General features: G+C 40.0%; 2 protein-coding genes across 2 annotated transcripts; one reads left to right on the forward strand and one right to left on the reverse strand.

Annotated features, from left to right (window-relative positions):
* Positions 1-4208: 4208 nt before the first annotated feature.
* On the forward strand, positions 4209-10174 carry LOC133901073 (uncharacterized; the record flags this gene model as incomplete). The annotated part of the gene is made up of 7 exons (XM_062342368.1): positions 4209-4229; positions 5161-5199; positions 6004-6141; positions 8334-8473; positions 8564-8646; positions 9134-9273; positions 9473-10174. Coding segments are annotated over 7 exons (963 nt in total), but the record flags the coding sequence as incomplete, so codon positions are not given.
* A 4889-nt stretch (positions 10175-15063) lies between these two features.
* Positions 15064-17508, reverse strand: LOC133899926 (receptor-like protein EIX2). Its single transcript, XM_062340965.1, has 2 exons — positions 15308-17508; positions 15064-15216 (listed from the first exon to the last, which is right to left on the reverse strand). Exons 1-2 carry the CDS (start codon positions 17499-17501, stop codon positions 15203-15205), a joined length of 2208 nt encoding a protein of 735 aa, XP_062196949.1. The 5' UTR covers positions 17502-17508; the 3' UTR covers positions 15064-15202.
* Between the last annotated feature and the right edge of the window lie 2071 nt (positions 17509-19579).

Here is a 19579-nt window from a genome sequence, read left to right on the forward strand (position 1 = left end):
GGTGCTAGAAAACATATAAGGGCTTTTTTTTAAAAGATTATAGAATAAGATTTATCCCATCCTTTCTATCAAAAAATGCACATAGTCGTTCATTACTACAGACTCGGAACCAATGGTCCTCACACCACAAAGGCGGCATGCAACCTTTACGTTGTGACGTTCTTCCTCATTTTGCAATAAAGCTCAAAACCTTGTCCAATAGGTGTTCCTGAAAATAACATGTATAGGAGAATGAACGCTTTATCAAAGACCGCATCATTGTGACTTAACCATAACGCCCAACACATAGCACTTGCACCAACTACAATCTGATTCTTAACCTTTGGTTTCACCCCATGTAGCCATGTGCCCAACATATTAGGAATACTACGAGGTGGCTGAAGATCAAGAGTTACTTGAACCGTTTGCCATATAAATCTAGCAAAGTGACAATCAAAATAGATGTTGTATTTTTTTCATTGGAATTACAAAAACAAAATTTAAAGCTACCTTTCCACTGCCTTTTTGTTAGGTTATCTTTTGTTAGAATAACATCTTTATGCAATCACCAAATAAGCACTTTAATCTTTAGGGGGGAGTTTTACTTCCAAATCCAACGGTTGTTAGATATGACACCATTATTAATCCATGATCTATACTTGGATTGGACCGAAAACCGATTATTTTGATGTAAAAACCATCTAAAGGTGTCTTGCTAATCATTAAGCTCAACATTCATTAACTTTGTTACCCGCTCATGCCAAACTATTAATTTGTTCCCCACTAGTGCTCTACGAAATGAAACATTTAGGGGATTAGAATTTACAACCTCAACAACTATTGCACTTTTCTTTCAAGCTATGTTATAAATAAGAGGGTATTACTCTTTAAGCGATCTTCACCTAAGCCAGACATCTTCCTAAAACCTAATCTGAGTTCTATTTTGCAAGTTAAAAGAATATAAGTTTAAGAATTTCTGTTTGACCATCATGAGGCTTAACCAGAAATGTGAATCACCAGAGTTCTTTTCTACTTGAGCTATTGTTTTGGTTTTTAGATATTTATTTCTAAGAAGTTGTTGCCGTACCCACATATTCATTTAGTAGCTTGTATAGCTATTTACAAAGTAAGCACTTATTCTTCACCTCTAAGTTAAGAATGCCTAAATCACCCTGATCTTTACGTGTGCAAAGAATGTCCCATTTTGCTAGCATGTATTTCTTCTTGTGTTCTATACCTTGGTAGAAAGATCTAGATCTATAATAATCCAACTTTTTGCGAATACCTTTGCAGACCTCAAAAAAAGATAACATAAACATGGAAAGATTGCTTAGAACTGAATTAATTAGGACTAGCTGTTCTCCCACTGAGAGATGCTTGCCCTTCCAACAGCTAAGTTTCTTCTGAAACCTCTCCTCTACTTCTTTCCAGTCCTTATTACTTATCTTTCTATAATGCATGGGAATTCCCAAGATATCTAAATTGATAGCTACCCATATCACATCCAAAAATTTATGAATAATGTTCCTCAAAATTCTTAGCATCCCCATAACAAAACATCCCACTCTTATGGAAATTAATTTTTAGGCCAGACAGTTACCCAAATGCACACAACAAGAGCTTCATATTCTTGGCTTGTTCAATATCATATTTCATAAAGAGTATAGTGTCATCAACTTATTGCAATATTGAAAGACCATCATTCACTAAATTTGGAACTACCCCTGTTATTTGTTCTTGATTCTTGGATCTCGCTATTAAAATTGCTAACATATTAGCTACAATATTAAATAAAATTGGAGAAAGTGGGTCCCCTTGTCTTAAAACTTTTTTAGCTTGAAAGTAATATCCAATGTCGTTGTTGACTTTAACCCTGACACTCCCTCTGTGACGATTTGCTCAATCCACTTACAACACAGGGGTGAAAATCCTTTCACACATAATGCTTGTTGTAAAAAGCATCATTTTACTTTGTCATATGCTTTCATGAAATCTAATTTAAGTATCAAACCATTAATCTTTTTCCTATGCATCTCATGAATGGTTTTATGCAAAATTACTACTCCCTCTATAATGTATTGTCCTGGTAAGAACGCCGTTTAGTTGACCTAATAACATTTTGACCAACCAACATGATTCTATTGGTGACTACTTTAGTAAAAACTTTAAAACTACAATTTAGAAGACAAATAGGACTATATTTTTGAATTTGCTTGGCTTCATGACATTTCGGTAATAAGGCTATTACTCCAAAAATTAAGGCCATAAAGAGGTAATTTGCATTTTTGGAACGTGTCAAATATCACCATTAAGTATTCCTTGATGAGTTCCTTGAATATTTGATAAAACTTTGCTGGAAAGCCATCAGGTCCAGGTGCCTTATTGTGTTCCATTTAAAAAATTGCATCTTCCACTTCCTTTTTTTGAGAAATACTCAGTTAACATTCCATTTTCAGCCATGGATACATGAGGAATGTCATCTCGCCGTGATTCAACCATGGAGAATTATTACATTCAGGTGGTCCAAAAAGACCTTTATAGTATTTTGTAATGTATCTTCTAAGGTTCCCTTCACCCACAATGATACCCTCATCTTGTTCTAGCTGAAAAATGCGTGTCTTTCTATGTTTTCTATTTGCTACAAGCTAAAAATATTTAGTATTATTATCACCCTCAAGAAACTTCATTGTTTATATCTTTGAAACCATTTAATTTCCTCCTCTCTTACCAACTTGGCTAGCTTGTTCTTAAGGCAATATTTTAACTCTACTCAAAAGGTTATAGCAACATGCCTTCAGTTTTTTTTTTTTGTCTAAGTCATCAAGTTGTGCTAATAACTCTTCCTGTTCTTTTATATATGCACAAATAGAATTCTTTGCGCAACCCCTAAAAAATTGTGTCAAGCGGCAAATTTTAAATTTCCATTTCTCTAGCGGTGTTTGGCCTCTATTTTCATTTCACCACACTCCGGCTACTAAATCAAAAAAATCTTCACGTGTTAACCAACATAATTTAAATTTGAACTAAGGTTGGTAGCCATATGTGAAGCTTTTCTGTGGGGAAAATGGTCCTATTAGACCATGTTTGTGATTTTGGTAATTAATAATAATATAGTAATTTGGACTAACATATTTGTCAAGAATATATGTTAGTAAGTCTCATGGATGCAATACATGAAGAAGCCACCGAAGTAGGGACAAAGTTTGATTGAATTGGAGAAGTCTCAGGAGTTTTGTTCTCACTGAATGGTCCGGTGTTGAATGTGTTGCACACACCAGAAAATGAGCAGTGCATAAAAACAGAGGCAATTTTGCCTCACTGAATGGTCCAGTGTCAAATGGGCAGAAGCATCGGAGCAATTCTGACAGAGGTTTTTTCAAGAGTTGAAGTTGAAGATCAACTAACCGGATGATCCGGTGTTCAACAAGCAATACACACCGGAGCATTTGGTTCTGGATAGAAGATTTTTAAAGGCATCAAATAGTTCGATGATGAAGCAAGAGTACAACGGACAAATACATTAGACAATGAACAATACAAATAGGCAGGAGAAGCTCAAGCCATCAGATGGTCCGGTGATGAAGTCATGTGTACACCGGAGCATATTTTCTAGAGAGGGTTGCATTTGCACTGAGGAATGCTCACCGTATAGTCCGGTGATGAATTGATAAGCATGGAAGGCACCAGAGCAATTTACACAGAGAAGATGTTGGCTCCGATGGCTAAGGTATACTCAACGGAATGTCTAGTGATGATGTTGCAGTATAGACCGGAGTATCCGGTGTTCACAGTGGCTTTAGTGGGGTTCCAACGGCTAGTTTGTGAGAGTGTACTCACTGGATGATCCGGTGTTAGTACTATTATTCTCACCGGATCATCTGGTGTTCACAACTTTTCTAAACCGTTGGGTTAACGGCTAGTGCATGGGGTTGAGACTATAAATACCTCTCCACTCAATCATTTGAGGGTACTGGAGTCTAGAGAAGTTCATATACACTTGAGAAGACATCCAAGCCACCAAAGTGCTTAAAGTGATCATCCAAGGCAATTAAGCACAAGATTAGAGAGTGATTAGTGCTTATAGGCCTAGAGAGTGTGTTGCTAGGTGATTGCTACCTAGAGAGTGGATCAAGGAGTGATCCAAGCTTGTACCTCTTGGTACGCCAGTGTCTTAGAGTCTTGGTGACTCGTCGACAACTTGAGCCGAAGTTTCTCAAGCTTGTTGACCCCCCGACGACTCCTCGCAGCAGGTTCGCCTCGCCTCATCCCACACACACGCAACTAATCCTCTTCCATAGGCCGCAAGGCGCCCAATCACTGCCGGTGTGTTATTTTCGTGCGTCGCGGAAGACTCATGTGACTGATCGGCCAGTCAGCTAGCTGGTCGGCCCTCTGCTGTGCCCAAGAGGGAGTAGTCAGTAGGTAGTAGCCGGTGGTGGAGTCGCCGCTTGGTCTGAGGTGAACCGTAGCTGTTGAAGAGGGGGGATTAGTGAGTAGTTGAAGTTTAGGCCTCTTTCATTTACGAGTTGATCTGTTGAGGTATTTTAATTTTGTATGGTTAGTGCTTGTGGACTTACAGATCAATTGATTTTTGGGTGCATTGCATATATAATGTCATGACCTTGATGCTATTATGTTAGTTAACTAATAGGTTATTGCAATGTGTTTCCATCATTGGCCTGATGCCGCTGTCTTATCAGGCAAACAGGGGTATCTGCTTAGGTGCTAAGTTACCTTTACACTGTGTTATGATTACAATGTATGAATCTCTATGTGGGAAATTGTACTTGGAAGGCTGAGATTGTAAGCATAAGAGTCACTATGTTTAGGTAGATGTAGTTTGTACCTTTTTCCTCTGGAATTCTTTGATCTGTTATAATGCATCTGTAGGACTAGCTGCAGTATCTTCATGGTGTTTTGTTAGTTGAAAATCCCTTAGATCTGCATTTTCCTTGACCTTTGAAGGACTGTAATTGTGGTGTTACCTGAATTGACTTGCATTGTATGCGATTGAAGGAATGGAGGTTTCTTTACTTGTTCTTTCTAGACTTTGACATTGCTCATGGCATCCAATGCACAATTTTATTGTGACCAATACTTCCCTAAACTCCACTTGCTCCTATTGGGGGGAGTTATACATTGAAATTTATGTGTGTTAATGGTGGCTTTCTCTCGTTTCAGTTTGTGGAGCTCTTTCTTGAAATTAAAGCATATTTAGAGGTATGAACCTCTATCACCTTTCGAGATTTTCATTTCATCGACGCCAATCTAAATTCTAGGTACTTCCATTTTATGGAGAACTATTGTGGAATCAATGTTCAAACTGACTGACTTGCAAACTCTTTTCTCCCATTCTAGTCAATGACTACTAATTTGCTTAGAGCCTATTATAAGTTTATAAACTTTTTTGTACACTATTTTCTTGCTGCAAGTCCTTGTAGTGTCATGCATTATTTGTTTAGGAATATCTTTATAGCTACTTGGAGTAAATTGAAGTAGGTAGTTATGTTCAACAATATGCCATGTTAGTTTAAAGTATTAACCATTTTCTTGTACATGTAAAAGGGTATGTTTCAGTAATACATATGGATAACTTGCTGTTTTGATAACCTTTGTTTTGCAATAATGCCAACACCCAACAATATCTTTTCTCTGAAATTTTGAGTGTCTTGGAAATACTAAAAGGGTTTTAGCATGTTGAAACTTGATAGCAATGTTCTAATGCTTGTGGTATTATAGGTTTAGAACTAAATGTATGTAATATAAAGAATAGGGAGCACTTATTCTGACTTATGGACATATAAATTTCACATGCAACCTTATGTCGTAAACATATCAAATTACAAGCTCATATGAGTGCTAAATATTGATATCTAGCATGCTTGTAACTTTATTCTACAGTATCATTATATGCTGCTACCATTTTCTCAGAAACAAACTTGCTCATAATAGTTCAGAGTTAGTTATATTTTGGCTCAGTGTTAAATGTTAATGCCCTACGTTATTTTGGAATTGGGTTTGCAGTATTTGAAGGAACCACCTCATATTTATGCTGTGGAAAGTAAGGGCCTTGATGAGAATCGACAGGCATATCTTATTAGTAGCATCAAGAACAAGGCACAAGAGCTTTCTAACTACCCAATGCTTGTGACGTTGTGTGAGGTATTCTTTATCCTTTGCTTTCTGTACAATACAGAGCAAGATTTGTTCCATATCACAATGTTCAAAAGATTTTTCACACTCATAACATGTTAATCGAAACACTACTTGCATTTGTACACTATGCAGCACCGATACGGATATGGGTATCAATATTGGGCCGATATGGATATGGGGATATGGCATTTTTTAAGAAAACCCAATACACGGATATGTTTAAATATTTAAAAAAATTAGAATTCACTAATTCAGAAGAGGGAGGAAGAGCTGAGTTGAGAACTGGCAATCATCAGCTCAAAGCTGCTCGCCTTTTCACCACCCTATCTATCAATCTATGGTGTTGTTGTGACCATGTCAGTCAAGTGGAAAATTCATCACAAGGTATCTCCAATTCATCACAAGTAGTAGCAATTCTTTTTGACGCAAACAACATTCACACAAGTGATAGAAAACTAGGCAACACCTCAAACTGGACGCAAGCTTCATGAGGCAAAACTCTTGTCATGGTGACTGGTGAGATAACCTCGAAGCACAGAAGTGCCACAGCCCACAAGTTATTCAGATCATAGAGCACTAAAGCATGCAACTTCATCACCTAAACAGCTCACCGGTTCACTGCAGGCATGATGATTTGCATCGAGGGCATTCAGATCAGGGCACGCCAAGGGATAGGGAAAAAGAAGGAAGAAAAGAGGGAGGAGAGGAGAGAAAATGAGGAACTCACCAGATCCAGGTGGAGGGCGTCGGGTTCTGGCTCACCGCCGGTAGGACAGTAGACAGCAGGCGAAGGTGTGCGGGCGCAGGCGTCCATGCGTGTGGTGGCAACCAGTGAGAAACGGAGCAATGCGGGCACGGGCGGCGGTGTACCAAAACAAGATGTCTTTTAGGGTTGCTAACAGGCCGGAGAGCGCTGAATCGGGCCAGGCCGTATCGAGTAAGTATCGGGGTAAGTATCCTGGACGTATCCTGAATATTGTGATTTTTTTCCGAATACTTTACAAATACATATCTGAGCCGTATCCGTATCGGATACGGCATCCGATACGGATACAGCACCAAAGTGAAGTATCGGTGTTTCATAGTTTGTACATATATTTTAAAATGGCGTGCTTGATGTGTAACATTAGACATAGTTCGCTTTCGTGCTTACTCAGTATTTACATTGGAAGGGAGGCAATAAGATATAGTGCCTTGATGCCTTCAAATTGTATGCTGCACTAGTGCCCCTCAAACTGTGATATCTTTAAGCAACTATCAAATGATATTTTCTGCTTGAGAAATGTTATAAGATGATTTTGTAGGTTTAGTTTAATTGTACTAAGTGATGAAAGAGTAAGAAATGACACCAGGCTTGTGCTTATAAACAAAATTATGTGTCATTTTTTCGCAAAACACACTAACTCTCCCTCGTAATGTCCCACATGCCCTAGAACCACTTGTCAGTTGGTATCAATGAATTCTGTAATAAATGCATGTTTGTATGCATGGTAGAAATTGTTGTCTCAGACGATGGATGATCATTCCATTTTTATTTGAGTTATTTTCACAAAACTAACACTAAGATTGGAAAAACTATAGCAAAAATACACTTTTATTGATAGTCTTTATTGTAAAACTTCACTTTTGTGAATCAAGTTCACCAAGCTACACTACTATTGCCATGCCATATCACAAAATTGCACATTTATTGTCATTTTGTATCGCAAAACACTTTTAAGCCTAGAAAAAGTGTAGTTTTGCGATACCAACGAGCACAAATGTGTAGTTTTGTGACATGAACTAACAAAATAAGTGTAATTTTTTGAAATTGACTCCTAAAACTTTAGTTTTGTGATACTTATGTCAATAAAAGTGTAGTTTTGTGGAACTTTTTTTTTCTTGACCACGAGGAGGGACTCCCCTGGGCATTTTTAAATTTAAGGTAGGGGAGTACTGAACCCTGGCTGGTCAGGAAACTCGTTGAAACCGGTTTCTTAGGGAGATACCCACAAACCGATGCGCCCGGATTCGAGCCCGGGTGGTCGTCCCCTCTACTGAAGGCATTAACCAACTGAGCTACTGCTCAGTTCGCTAGTTTCGTGAAACTGGTTTTTAGAAGTGTAGTTTTGCGATAGTTTTTCCGATTGTAGTGTAGTTTTGTAAAATTTACTCTTTTTCTTTTTTTTTTCACGTGATCTAAGTAACTTCACATGCAGGAAGCTGGAGAGATCCTCTCGAATATGAATCATCCAACAGGGGATTGTCCACTGTGTCTATATCCTTTAGTGGGAGAGGATAAGGATGGTTCTGCATTGCCATTTATGGAGTTGATGTCATGCTACCACTGCTTCCACAGGTTGATGACTTATCTTTCGCATTTACAAAATTGTGCAATATTGTAAGCAATTTATTCTTTCTAGGGGTAGCTTATACTTTGGCATTGCAGTGACTGCATTATGAGATGGTGGGAATGGCTCCAACAGGGTGATGCGAACCCTAAGGAATGTTATACAGCAGTAACCACTGGAGATGCGGAAATTATTTCTTTTGCCCTTTTCCCTTTCTATTGAGTTTTTGAGCATATTTCGTAGAACTGTTTCATGGACTCCTGAACTAAATATGGTTACAAAGATCAGTTAGGTCGATGTCTGCTATTCATATTATACCATGGCAGTTTTTTATTCACTTTTTGCCTGATACAAAGTCAAGTGTAAGCGGCCTTTTGTGAATTGCACTTAGATTCTAGGCTTCTAGTCCATTCTGAAACAATAAGGTTAGTTACATTCTGGTGGCATTAGTTTACTGACTTACTATTGCGATGAAGCATATTAAACCTACAACATTTTGAGATTGTTTATTTCTCGATGACAATGACAAATGGCATTCTATCAAGGCCTCAAGGCTCCAAATAAGTAATGAAAATTCGTCCATACATGTAGTTAGCATTTTTGTTCGTTGGTTCCATAGGGTAAACGTTGTTAATCTTGACTCCTGCAACTAGTTATTGATGCTTCTAAAGGATTGGATTTGTCCAGCTCAGACAAGCATTATAATGTGAATCAGCACAAAGGATTTTGTCCAGTTTGCCGCGAAGTGTTCGATGAGAAGGATATTGAGCATGTACGTGATCTGTTGGGTGCAAATACTTCCCGGCTGGTATGTATCGGATATAATTCAAGTAAATGAACCATTTCTTCAGTTTCAGACATTACCTGTTTAATTTCACTGAATCTAAGTCTTGATCATGATATTTTGAGTCTAAATCACTTAAGCATTGTCCTCTATCATATTGTCATTCTTATCTTACCTCAGTTAGACCCACTATAACTCTTCTCTTTTACCCGTTCACCTTTAGGCATCATTAACAATTGACCTGGGTGAAGAGGAAAAGGAATTGCTCCATTCTGAGTTAGAGATGAACAGAAAGAAAAATTTTGAGTCACTGGTTAATCTGCAACAAGAACGAAATGGCCTGATCAAACCGAAGAACGACCTCGCCATACAGCATGGAATGTATGTTTCTCTTCCTCCCAGCGTGCCAGCTACAGTTGCAGGAGACAATGATCCCTGCGAAGACACCACTACTTCAACATCAGAAACAGAGCAACGCAGCCAGACAAACAACACCAGTAGCAATAAGCACAAGAATTCAGGCCATCGAAGGAGAAACCAAGCTAACGCTTCTAGAAGACAACCTCACAGCCAGGCTTCTAGGCAACAATGGCAGATGAAAGGAGCAGACACTTCACACCAATAACATTGAAGCAATGAGGAGGTTGAATGTGAATTGTTGTTTTTTATCAGTTATGTATATTGATGGCGTGCCCTGCGTTCCTTTCATATTTATCCGACCAAAGCTCATGACACAGCAGCATGATTTTAACGCTGTCATTATGGCCGAGAGTTAGAGGACTATGCATAGCATATTGGTACTCGAGAAAGTGACTATGCATAGCATATTGGTACTCTGGAGTTTATTAAAGAGAGAACAATGCACTGGAGTCCATGTCACTGCAAAGTAGAGGCTAGCTTCTGCTGCGTAACGCGAATATAAAACTGCCACGTAACACGAATATAAATCCTGCATGCTTTAATCATACTTGTACTAGATAAGTTTTGTTTCATTATCAAGAACTCAATTGGAGTAATTTGTAATAAATCACGAAAAAAGTGTAGTACTCTGTTTATGAGAACTTTCTGCGTGAGTCACAACAACGGACTGCACAAACTGGTTTGAACTAGTGTAGTACTCTTCATTCCTTGTTCTTCCCAACGTTGCTGCTTGCAATTTCTATTTGAATCACAATGACTGATTGACAGGTCATGTATTCATAGATAAACACACAATCCATCTGAGTTGTGTTGCGGAGTCGAAGCTTGTTGCTGCACTGGACGCCTCTCCACCGGCAACAGTCCTGCTCGTGTCCATCTCGCTGCCATGAGTTGAGGCGGCCTGCCCGGTCGCTGGCGATACCTTGCTTGAAGGCCAGCAAGGCGTCCCTCTCGCGCGGTATGCACAAGCCGTCGCCGGCCGTGTTGCCCGGCCGGATTTGCAGGAGCGAGTGAACGGTGGTTGTGAGGATGACGAGCATGACGAGGCACCGGTGCAAGAAGCTGGCGGCGGTGGCGGTAGCCATACTGGTGGACGCGTTCCCGCGCAGTTACTCATCAGTACATGCGCGCTTGACTTACTCTATCTGTCTAAACAACTTTGAATTATGCCTCCAAGTAGAATATGACATAATTATAATAATTCGTATATTTCCAACAGATGTTGGATAGCCTAGCGATGGCGGAAGGCAATGTGTGGGATGGCGAGGCTGTGGGGCACCACCCACCACGGTCGGTCATGGAGGATTGCCAATGGGTGAGGTTGACGGTAGAGGCAAAACAATAGAGGTGTTGGGGAACGGGTACGCTACGCTAGCGTAAAACAAAAGTTCCATCATGTTCATCTAGGAAACCATGTGAGTAGACGATCATGTATCATTATCACTAGATGCACAGTGCAGCGAAAAAAGAGTTGGAGAAGGCCGGTCCAACGTCATGTGTGTCAGTGTAGAGAAAGTAGTCGATCTCATCACGAACTGATTAGCTCCTCCTCACGTCCTTGTCGTCGATCAGTACCGCAACAACTACAACGCCACAACGGTATCCACATGTCCAGGGGTGGAACACCGTACGTTGGTATGCTGGCACCTGCACCTAGCTAGGGATTCGTGAGGAGGTCACGTGGAGACGGCTAGAGTTTCGGGGTGATGGAATTTTTTTCGCCCACAGCCCTGCGACTTCACTTATATAGACCCTACTAATAGACTGCCATATGTTGGAAGTCTATTATAGTTCTAATCCCTCGTATATCATTATCCGCAAGGCTCACGCACGGATCCGATCTGAATTAAAGATTACCTTAGGGTATATCGTCAACAGGAGGCCATGTAGTGGATTGGGACTGGAGTGGATCGATCTGCTTGCGGAAGACAACGACTTATATAAGGTTGAGCCAGATGAAGGCAGACGGTTGGATCTAGATCCGACGGTCACAAAAATGAATGAATTTGAGGTGAAAAAAATCCTGCGAATGTTAACTAGAAAATCTGTACAAACTTTATGGTCTTACAAATCTCATAGTCTTACAAACATTTTTGTTCACAAGGGCGTAAAAAACTTCTATATAGAAAGTGTAACAAGAAGCTGGACTTGCAATTTTGGCACTGCACTGCAAAAAATGTCTATAAGGACTGGTGATGGTCTAAGAGGGAGAGTGAATTAGAGTTTCTAAAATTAATTAGTTTAAACCAATAAAATAATTCTAAATCAATTTCTATCTAATTATAATTTAGATTTATTTAGTGCGGCACTCCATCATAATAAAGTTTTCACCCTAGGTTCCAATCCTACAGCTACACATAGCAATTCTAGAAAAGGTAAATGTGAAAATTAAATGATGCAATAAATAAGTGCAAAATATAAATGAGTTAGAGAGCGCAAACTCAGCATGATGATTTTTTCCCTTAGTATCGGTTTTGCCGCTCACCTCTAATCCACGTTGGAGTCCCTCACAAGTGCCAAGCTCCTTGCTCGGCTACTCCAATGATTCTAGCCGTTAGAGCTCCCCTCACGCCAGTGGGTCTCCTACTAGGCCTCACCCCTGATTCCCACCGCTCGTCTTCACTATGGTAGTACTTCACCACTCTGGCACAGACCACTCCTTCTGCTTACAAGGCTTGCGACCGCTCCACAAACTCAATTGGAGGGTCTCACAAGACTACACCGCTACCAAACTGTCTAGGTGCCAGCAAGCACCAAGAGTAATAAGTGTGGATCACTCACTTGATTCATTCTATTCTAATTACCTAGCTAGATTCAGACTAGGCCTAAACTAACACTATTCATCCTTAATCTTATGCTAATTGTCTTGATCTTTAATATTATTACCAAAGTGCCTCAATCTCTCCAATATGTGTCTAAGCTTTCCAACAAGTGAGGGCACCTTCAAATGACAGAGCAATATGGTATAATACATAGGGATAACCTAAAAAATTAGCCGTTGAAGGGGAGAAACTAGACGTTGGTCTATAAAACAGGAGCACTAGGGACAATCAGTGGGTCACCAAAGGCTTCAAGGGGTTGTTTGGTTTTCGCCCCTAGGAAGCCATGCAAAAACTAGGGTCATGCTAAAATTTGGTCATGTCAAGTAGTGTTTGGTTTGAGGCTATCCGTCTATTTGGATGGGTTTAAAAGCGGCTTTTTCCTGAAAAAAGCCAGAAGCTATCCAAGCGGCTGATTTTTGGCCCCAGCTTCTGGTGGCTTTTGGCTTGCTAAGGAAGTGGTTGTGGCTGTAATGAACTAAAAGCTGAGAAGCAGGCTGAGATGAGTTTTTCTGGCTTTTGGTGTGCTAAGAAGCTAAAAGTTTATTGTAAAAGCCAACAACTAAAATTCAACAGCCACAACCGCTTCCTCAGCTAGCTAGAAGCTCCGAAGCCGCAATCTTTCCAAATGAGGCCTAAGTCAAAATTTTGGCTGGCCAAAAATCGAAGCGGCCATTTTAGATGCTAAAATCTTATCTAGCTTTGCTATAGAAAATATTTAGCCAGCCAATTTTTCAGGACGCGACTAAATTTTTGAGATGTGGTCAAATTTTTACTTAGCTTCTTAGGAGCAAGAACCAAACAGCCCCTAAATCCTAAACAACTCAGAAAGTTGCACCGAACTATCAGGTGAGTTCACCGGATAGTACGGTAGCATTAATCTTTAAAAAATGGCTCTCAGGACAATTACCACCTTACTGTCTGCTGCATCTGTTTTTTCCTTGGGCGAGCAATCTGCTAGGTAGCAATTGTAGAGGAGATTTCTGGGAAGTTCGTTCTATTAGTCGTGTATATTGATGTCGCGCCTTGCTCTGTTTTCTTCATACTTACCCGACCAAAGGCTCATGTGAAAGCAGAACGCTTTCTGCAGAAACTGGCTGTTTATTCCTTCTTCCCAAAGTTGGTACTGTAGATGTACTGATGACTCCCTCTTTTTTCCCTCATTGGCTATCAACAATACAACTGGAAAAAAAAACTCGATCACGGGAAGAAACCACTTGGCTTCATCTTAAAGAGGGGAGTACCGAACCTTAGTTAATTAGAAAACTCGCTGAAACCAATTTTCAAAGAGATACTCACTTTTTACTAGCACACGAGTTAGGAGTTTAGGTAGATGGACTCTCAACTGAAGACTCTATCAACTGAGCTATCACTCAATGAGAAAAAATGAATCATCTATACCTGCAGTCTTTTAGTGAAGTTGTTACATGCATAATCTAGGAATCGCAGCTTATGAAAATTCTGCACAGAAGATGGGAACTTGCCAGAAACTATTTGAAGAGGCTATTTGTTTTGGTTCCCATGAGAGCCAAAATTAGACATACTTAACTTTCGCAACTTTGATCAAATGTGTACATCCTCTGTTCTTGATGATAAGGTAATTTTTCTTAATTGTGCTTTCAACTTTTGTTTTCTTGAAGCCATCTTTGACCAAATGTTAAAAAGTTGATGTTAGTGTAGTAGTAATTTGTTTTGCATAACTTCCTGCTTAGACAGGCGGTATAATATGGACCCAATCTTCTCTTTGACATCCAGTATAGAGGAGAAAGAGAGAGAGCGCTTTGAACTGACAAATGGAATAAGAACTGGAACAGAAGAAAAGCAAATCACTGGGTTCATCGTGACCGACGAGTACAAATAAATATCATTGCATATATATGTGCATTAGGGGCTTTACTCGAGCATCCATTATTACAACTTCACCCAAAACAAGATACACAATATAATATAGATGTTGCTAAATGCCACTTCACCTATTCACCTTCCAAGTATTCGTAGAACTTCATTCCAGTGGGAGCTACGTCACCATAAGTTCTTTTTTACCACTTAGCGTACGTCTGCCTTTCTAGTAAAGCTTTTCCATGTTACAGCCACAAACACATAAGTTTTATCATAAAACCTGTCGACTAGGCGAAAATAAGCAATCCTCCATGCTTTCAGGAATAGTAGGGCACAAAACACCACCCATAGACCAACTACATATCCGATGCCAAGTCCAAAGTAAAAGAACATTGGCCCAGAATGATGTTCATCTCTCTTTTCATCTCCATGCTCAGGTGTATTATTGCTTCCACAATTCCTTTGAAGAGGACGCCCACATAGACAGGTGTTTCCGTCGTACATAGAGGGTTTCTCCATGTAGAGAGTGTCAAGTTGACGCCCTGATGGTATTCTTCCTGTTAGATTATTGTAGGACAAGTCCAAAAAGCTTAAATATGTCAAATTTGATATGCTTGATGGGATTTCTCCAAAAAGATTGTTGTTGGAGAGGTCAAGTGACTCCAACGACTGCATGGCCCCAATCTTGTCAGGAACTTCTCCATTCAGTTGATTCCGAGATAAGTTCAGATTTACCAATCTATCAAGAGATGTTATCCCGTCTGGAATTTTACCGGTTAAATGGTTGGATGAGAGGTCAATGCTCAGTATCTCCAAAAGACCCGCACCACGGTAATTGAGTTGTTGCCCCTTGGTCTCTATTAATAAATCACCAATTAAATTCTGGATCCTGACGGGCATGAGAATGTCAACGTAAAAATAATCCAGAATAAATTTTCTTGTCATATATGTTATATTTGATAGATGCGGAGGTATGACACCTGATATCCAGTTGGCTGCAAGATTCAGATGACAAAGATTTGTGAGACTTGTGATGCTGTTTGGAATATGCCCGTAGAACATGTTGTGATTCAGTCGTAAAAACCACAATGAACTGAAGCTCCCGATCCACATTGGCAATGCTCCGGAGAATCTATTCCATGATAGATCCAGAAAAAGCAGACTCGTGCAGCTTTGTAGAAATGGTGGGAAGTTACCAGAGAAGCTATTGTTACTTAATAATAGATATGCCATTCCTGACATATTTAAACATTGGGGAAGTTCTCCTTCAAAAAGATTATTGGTCAAATCCAAGGCATACAAGCTCAATTCACAAATAGATGTTGGTATCTGACCACTGATGTAATTAGAATACAATGTAATAGAAACTAGGTTTGGCGCCGCAAAATTTGATGGCAAGGGTCCTGATAAAGAATTTCTTGAGATATCCAACACGTTGAGGTTTCTTGGCAATGGAGGTATTTGACCGGTTAGGTTGTTTGAACTCAAAAATAGTTCTTCCAATGACATGATATCCATATTTGTTGGCAAGCCATCACTGATTTGATTATTGGAGATTTCCAAGGATTTGGTCTTTGAAAATGTATTACAAAACCAATCTGGAAGCCTATCTATTATACCTGTGTTTGAGATATCAAGCTGAAGAATATCCACTTGCCATTTAAGCCATGCAGGAAATAGAGGACCGACCTGGCACGATGCAAAATATGCTTCTTGTAGTCTAAACGTGGGTAGCCATTTTGAACCCACCACAATCTTCAATTGATTATTTGATAAGTCTATGTACTCTAAGCTTCGTAAACCGTCCAAGTGTTCTTCTGTGATCGAACCATCCAAGTCATTGCCGCTTAGATCCAATGTAGTCAAATTAGCTAGCATACCTATTTCAGATGGCACATGTCCAGTGAGGTGGTTGTCAGAGAGGTCAAGGGTCCTCAAATGTGCAAAATGACCTATTTTAGATGGCACATGTCCAGTGAGGTGGTTGAAAGAGAGGTCAAGGGTCCTCAAATGTGCAAAATGCCCTATAAATGCTGGGAGAGGTCCAGTAATGTTGTTCCGACTGAGATCAAGAGTGACTATACTGGTCAAGTGCCCCATGATGCTTGGTAGGAACCCTACCAGGTAGTTTGACTGTAGATGCAACTCCTGCAACTTGTTTGATGAACACTGTGGCAACCTCTCAATCAACTCTGTTATATTTCCATACGAAAGAGATGCATCAAGATCTAGAACAGTCAAGTTGCATAGGTTCTTCAAGTTTGTCGTCGTCATGCTCAAGTTATTACTATTATCTGACAAGTCTAGTACTTGAAGGGATACCATGTCTCCCAGCGTACTTGGAAGTTGTCCGTACAGCGCAGTGTCCTCGAGGGAGAGGTGCACTAGGCTTGTTAGGTTCCAAAACCAACAAGATGCAACTGGGTGTTGAAAGCTATTGAAGGCGAGATCGAGCTCCTCAAGGTTTGTAAGGTTAAGGCGTGGGAGCGATTGGTTTGCACTTGCTAGCGAGCAATCATCAAGAATAAGGACCCTCAAAGAAGGCAACATATTCACCACATACGGCCAGTCAGTTACCATGCCAAGATTTACTGACTCCATGTTGAGGTACTGCAACAAAGGTAGGTGTGTTAACCACGAGAGATCAGTGGAGTACATGGGCTGCGGCCAACCAGTGTTTGAAAGATCAAGATAGTGCAGCTTTGAGAGGTTGCCAAGCTGAGGAGGCACCCTACCGGAAAACGGTATGTAAGAGAGGTTAAGATATCTTAGGTTATTGAAAGATCCTAGGAACTCTGGGACTTGGCCGGTCGGCCCCTGGAGGTTGTTCATGCTGACATCGACATATTCAAGATGCTGCAAGGAGAGCAGAGAACGACTTATCTCGCCGGTCAGATCTCCCCCTCTGAGGTGCAGCTCGAGGACATGGCCCGTCAGGTTGCTGCACTGGACTCCTTCCCACTGGCAGCAGTCATGCTCATCTTCTGGCTGCCATGACGCCAGGAGGCCCCCGGGGTCGCTGGTGATGCCTTGCTTGAACGCCAGGAGGGCGTCCCTCTCCTTGGGCGCACAGGCGGCGCCCGCGTGGACGCTGGTGAAGGAATAGGAAGCAGCTGCTACGATGACTACGAGGAGCAGTAAATCCGCGGTGGCCATGCTGAAAGCTAGCATCATGTCGATTTTCGAGTGATTTTGCAGCCGTCGGCGATTTATAGGCAGCAGCACAGCAGCACGCTGCAATATTAAGCGGATGGTCGAGTCGTCCGTCACAGATGATTTGAGAGTAGCCGATGCTGTTGGCGCCAGTGCAACGAGGGTGACGGCCTGTGTGACTGACGAACCCGGCCGCCGCGTCGTGGAGTTTTGACTGAACTGCAGCACGTGAAGACTGAGACATACATAGTTGGATAGTCGCAAATAAATACAGATTATTTTGGACACCGGCATGGCCTTAATTTCGAATACAACTTTGACTGTGCCTACCCCAACTTTGACAGTAATATAATGGACAGGAAAGTCATTGTCTATTAAATTTGGTGACTGATATGCGTGTGGAAGACGCCAATCGTACAGTCGTTGATTGCCTACACCAATTAACTGATACATACTTTGTTGGAGGAATTTTATTGCACGTCACCTCACGCTACCGACATGGTGATATCGCACAAGAAAGACTCGACCATGTATAATGTACCTGTGCCTGTGCAACTTGTATCCACGCGTGCTTCTAGTATGTTTTTGTAGAGTTTATCTGATCTAAATTTTATAGAGAAAATAATTTTATAGTTAAAATTGATTCTCTAATGATTATTACGATAAATTTTATGAGGAAATAATTTTGTAGGGAAAGTAAATCAGAGGAAGCTGATTTTTTCAGTTTAATATTTAGTTCATTTCAGATAATCACTCTCACAAAATCATTTTAAGAGTTTAAACTGCAAAATACCGTTTGACAAAGCTCCAATTAATTTTACTCTAAGAGTTTTATCAAACAAACATTTAGTCTCGTCCAGGGAGGAGGAGGGATTGAGAGACAATTGGCTCAAGTGATCAAAGTCGTTGATTGATTTATATACTGACAGATATATATGTGTGGCAGTATAATGTAGGGTTGTATTGAATGGATAAGTTCATAGCAATTGTGCCAAAATCGACGAGAGATGGTGGAGGGTTATAATTTTCTAAGTTCATAGCAATAATTATTTTACCATCTAATTGATTTTAAATGAAAAATATTTCAACTATAAAGTTGTAGATCACGTCGAGGGATACGATTTTCATATAAAGTTTATCCTCATCTGACTTTATATGAAAATATTATTAATTTTTTTAAGATAAGCTGATATCTATTTTTACATACAATTCCTTAGGTGAACCGTTTGTAAAAATGAATTTTTCATACCTATAAAAATAGATATTAGCTTATCTTAAAAAATTTATAAGTTTTTCATAATAACTCGAATTAGTACAAACTTTATAGGAAAATTGTAGCCCTCATTCATATGAAGTCATTTAGATATCCAAATAATTATTTAAAAATTAAAATAATTATTTGGACACCTAAATGACTTCAAATGTTTTCAACTAAAAAGTTGTAGATCTCGTTGAGGGCTACAATTTTCATATAAATTTTTTTCTCATCCGACTTCATATGAAAAAATTATAATTTTTTTAAATAAATAATCATTTACAGAAACGGTTCACATAAGAAACCGCATGTGATAATCATCTATTATCATATGTGATTTACATAAGGAACCGTCTGTGAAAATTTGTTTCCACAGGCGGTCCATAACCTCAGCAAACCCTCGTCAATTACTCAGACTGTTTTTCAAATGAACCCCATGTAGAAAGGCATTCTATGTCTCTCGAAAAATAGTTTTTTAGGTGTAGTGGTTCACCGTACGCACGCCGTCATGACCGCTATGTAGCCCCAAGTGCTCCTTAGAGTATCTTCAAGAGATGCCCAATATAGCTATTTTTAAAGATTTTGGGTCTAAAATGCCTCTCCAACAACTCCCCTATCTTATTCCTAATTTTTAGCAATCCCCAAAACTCCTCTCCATCCTAGCTATTTTTGGGGGAGCAGCTCTCGTTCCCTATCCGCCTGGCCACATTGCTCGCAAACCATGGGAAAAAAGCACGATCGAATCCGTAGGCGATCGCTGGTGCACGTCAATATCAGCTCTAGAAGCTAATCAAAGGCGGTTTCGTTCTCATCTCCCGTGCCATACTGCCATCCTCAGGAACAC

The sequence above is a fragment of the Phragmites australis genome, chromosome 19, assembly GCF_958298935.1.
Source record: "Phragmites australis chromosome 19, lpPhrAust1.1, whole genome shotgun sequence".
In the NCBI taxonomy this organism is placed as follows: domain Eukaryota; kingdom Viridiplantae; phylum Streptophyta; class Magnoliopsida; order Poales; family Poaceae; genus Phragmites; species Phragmites australis.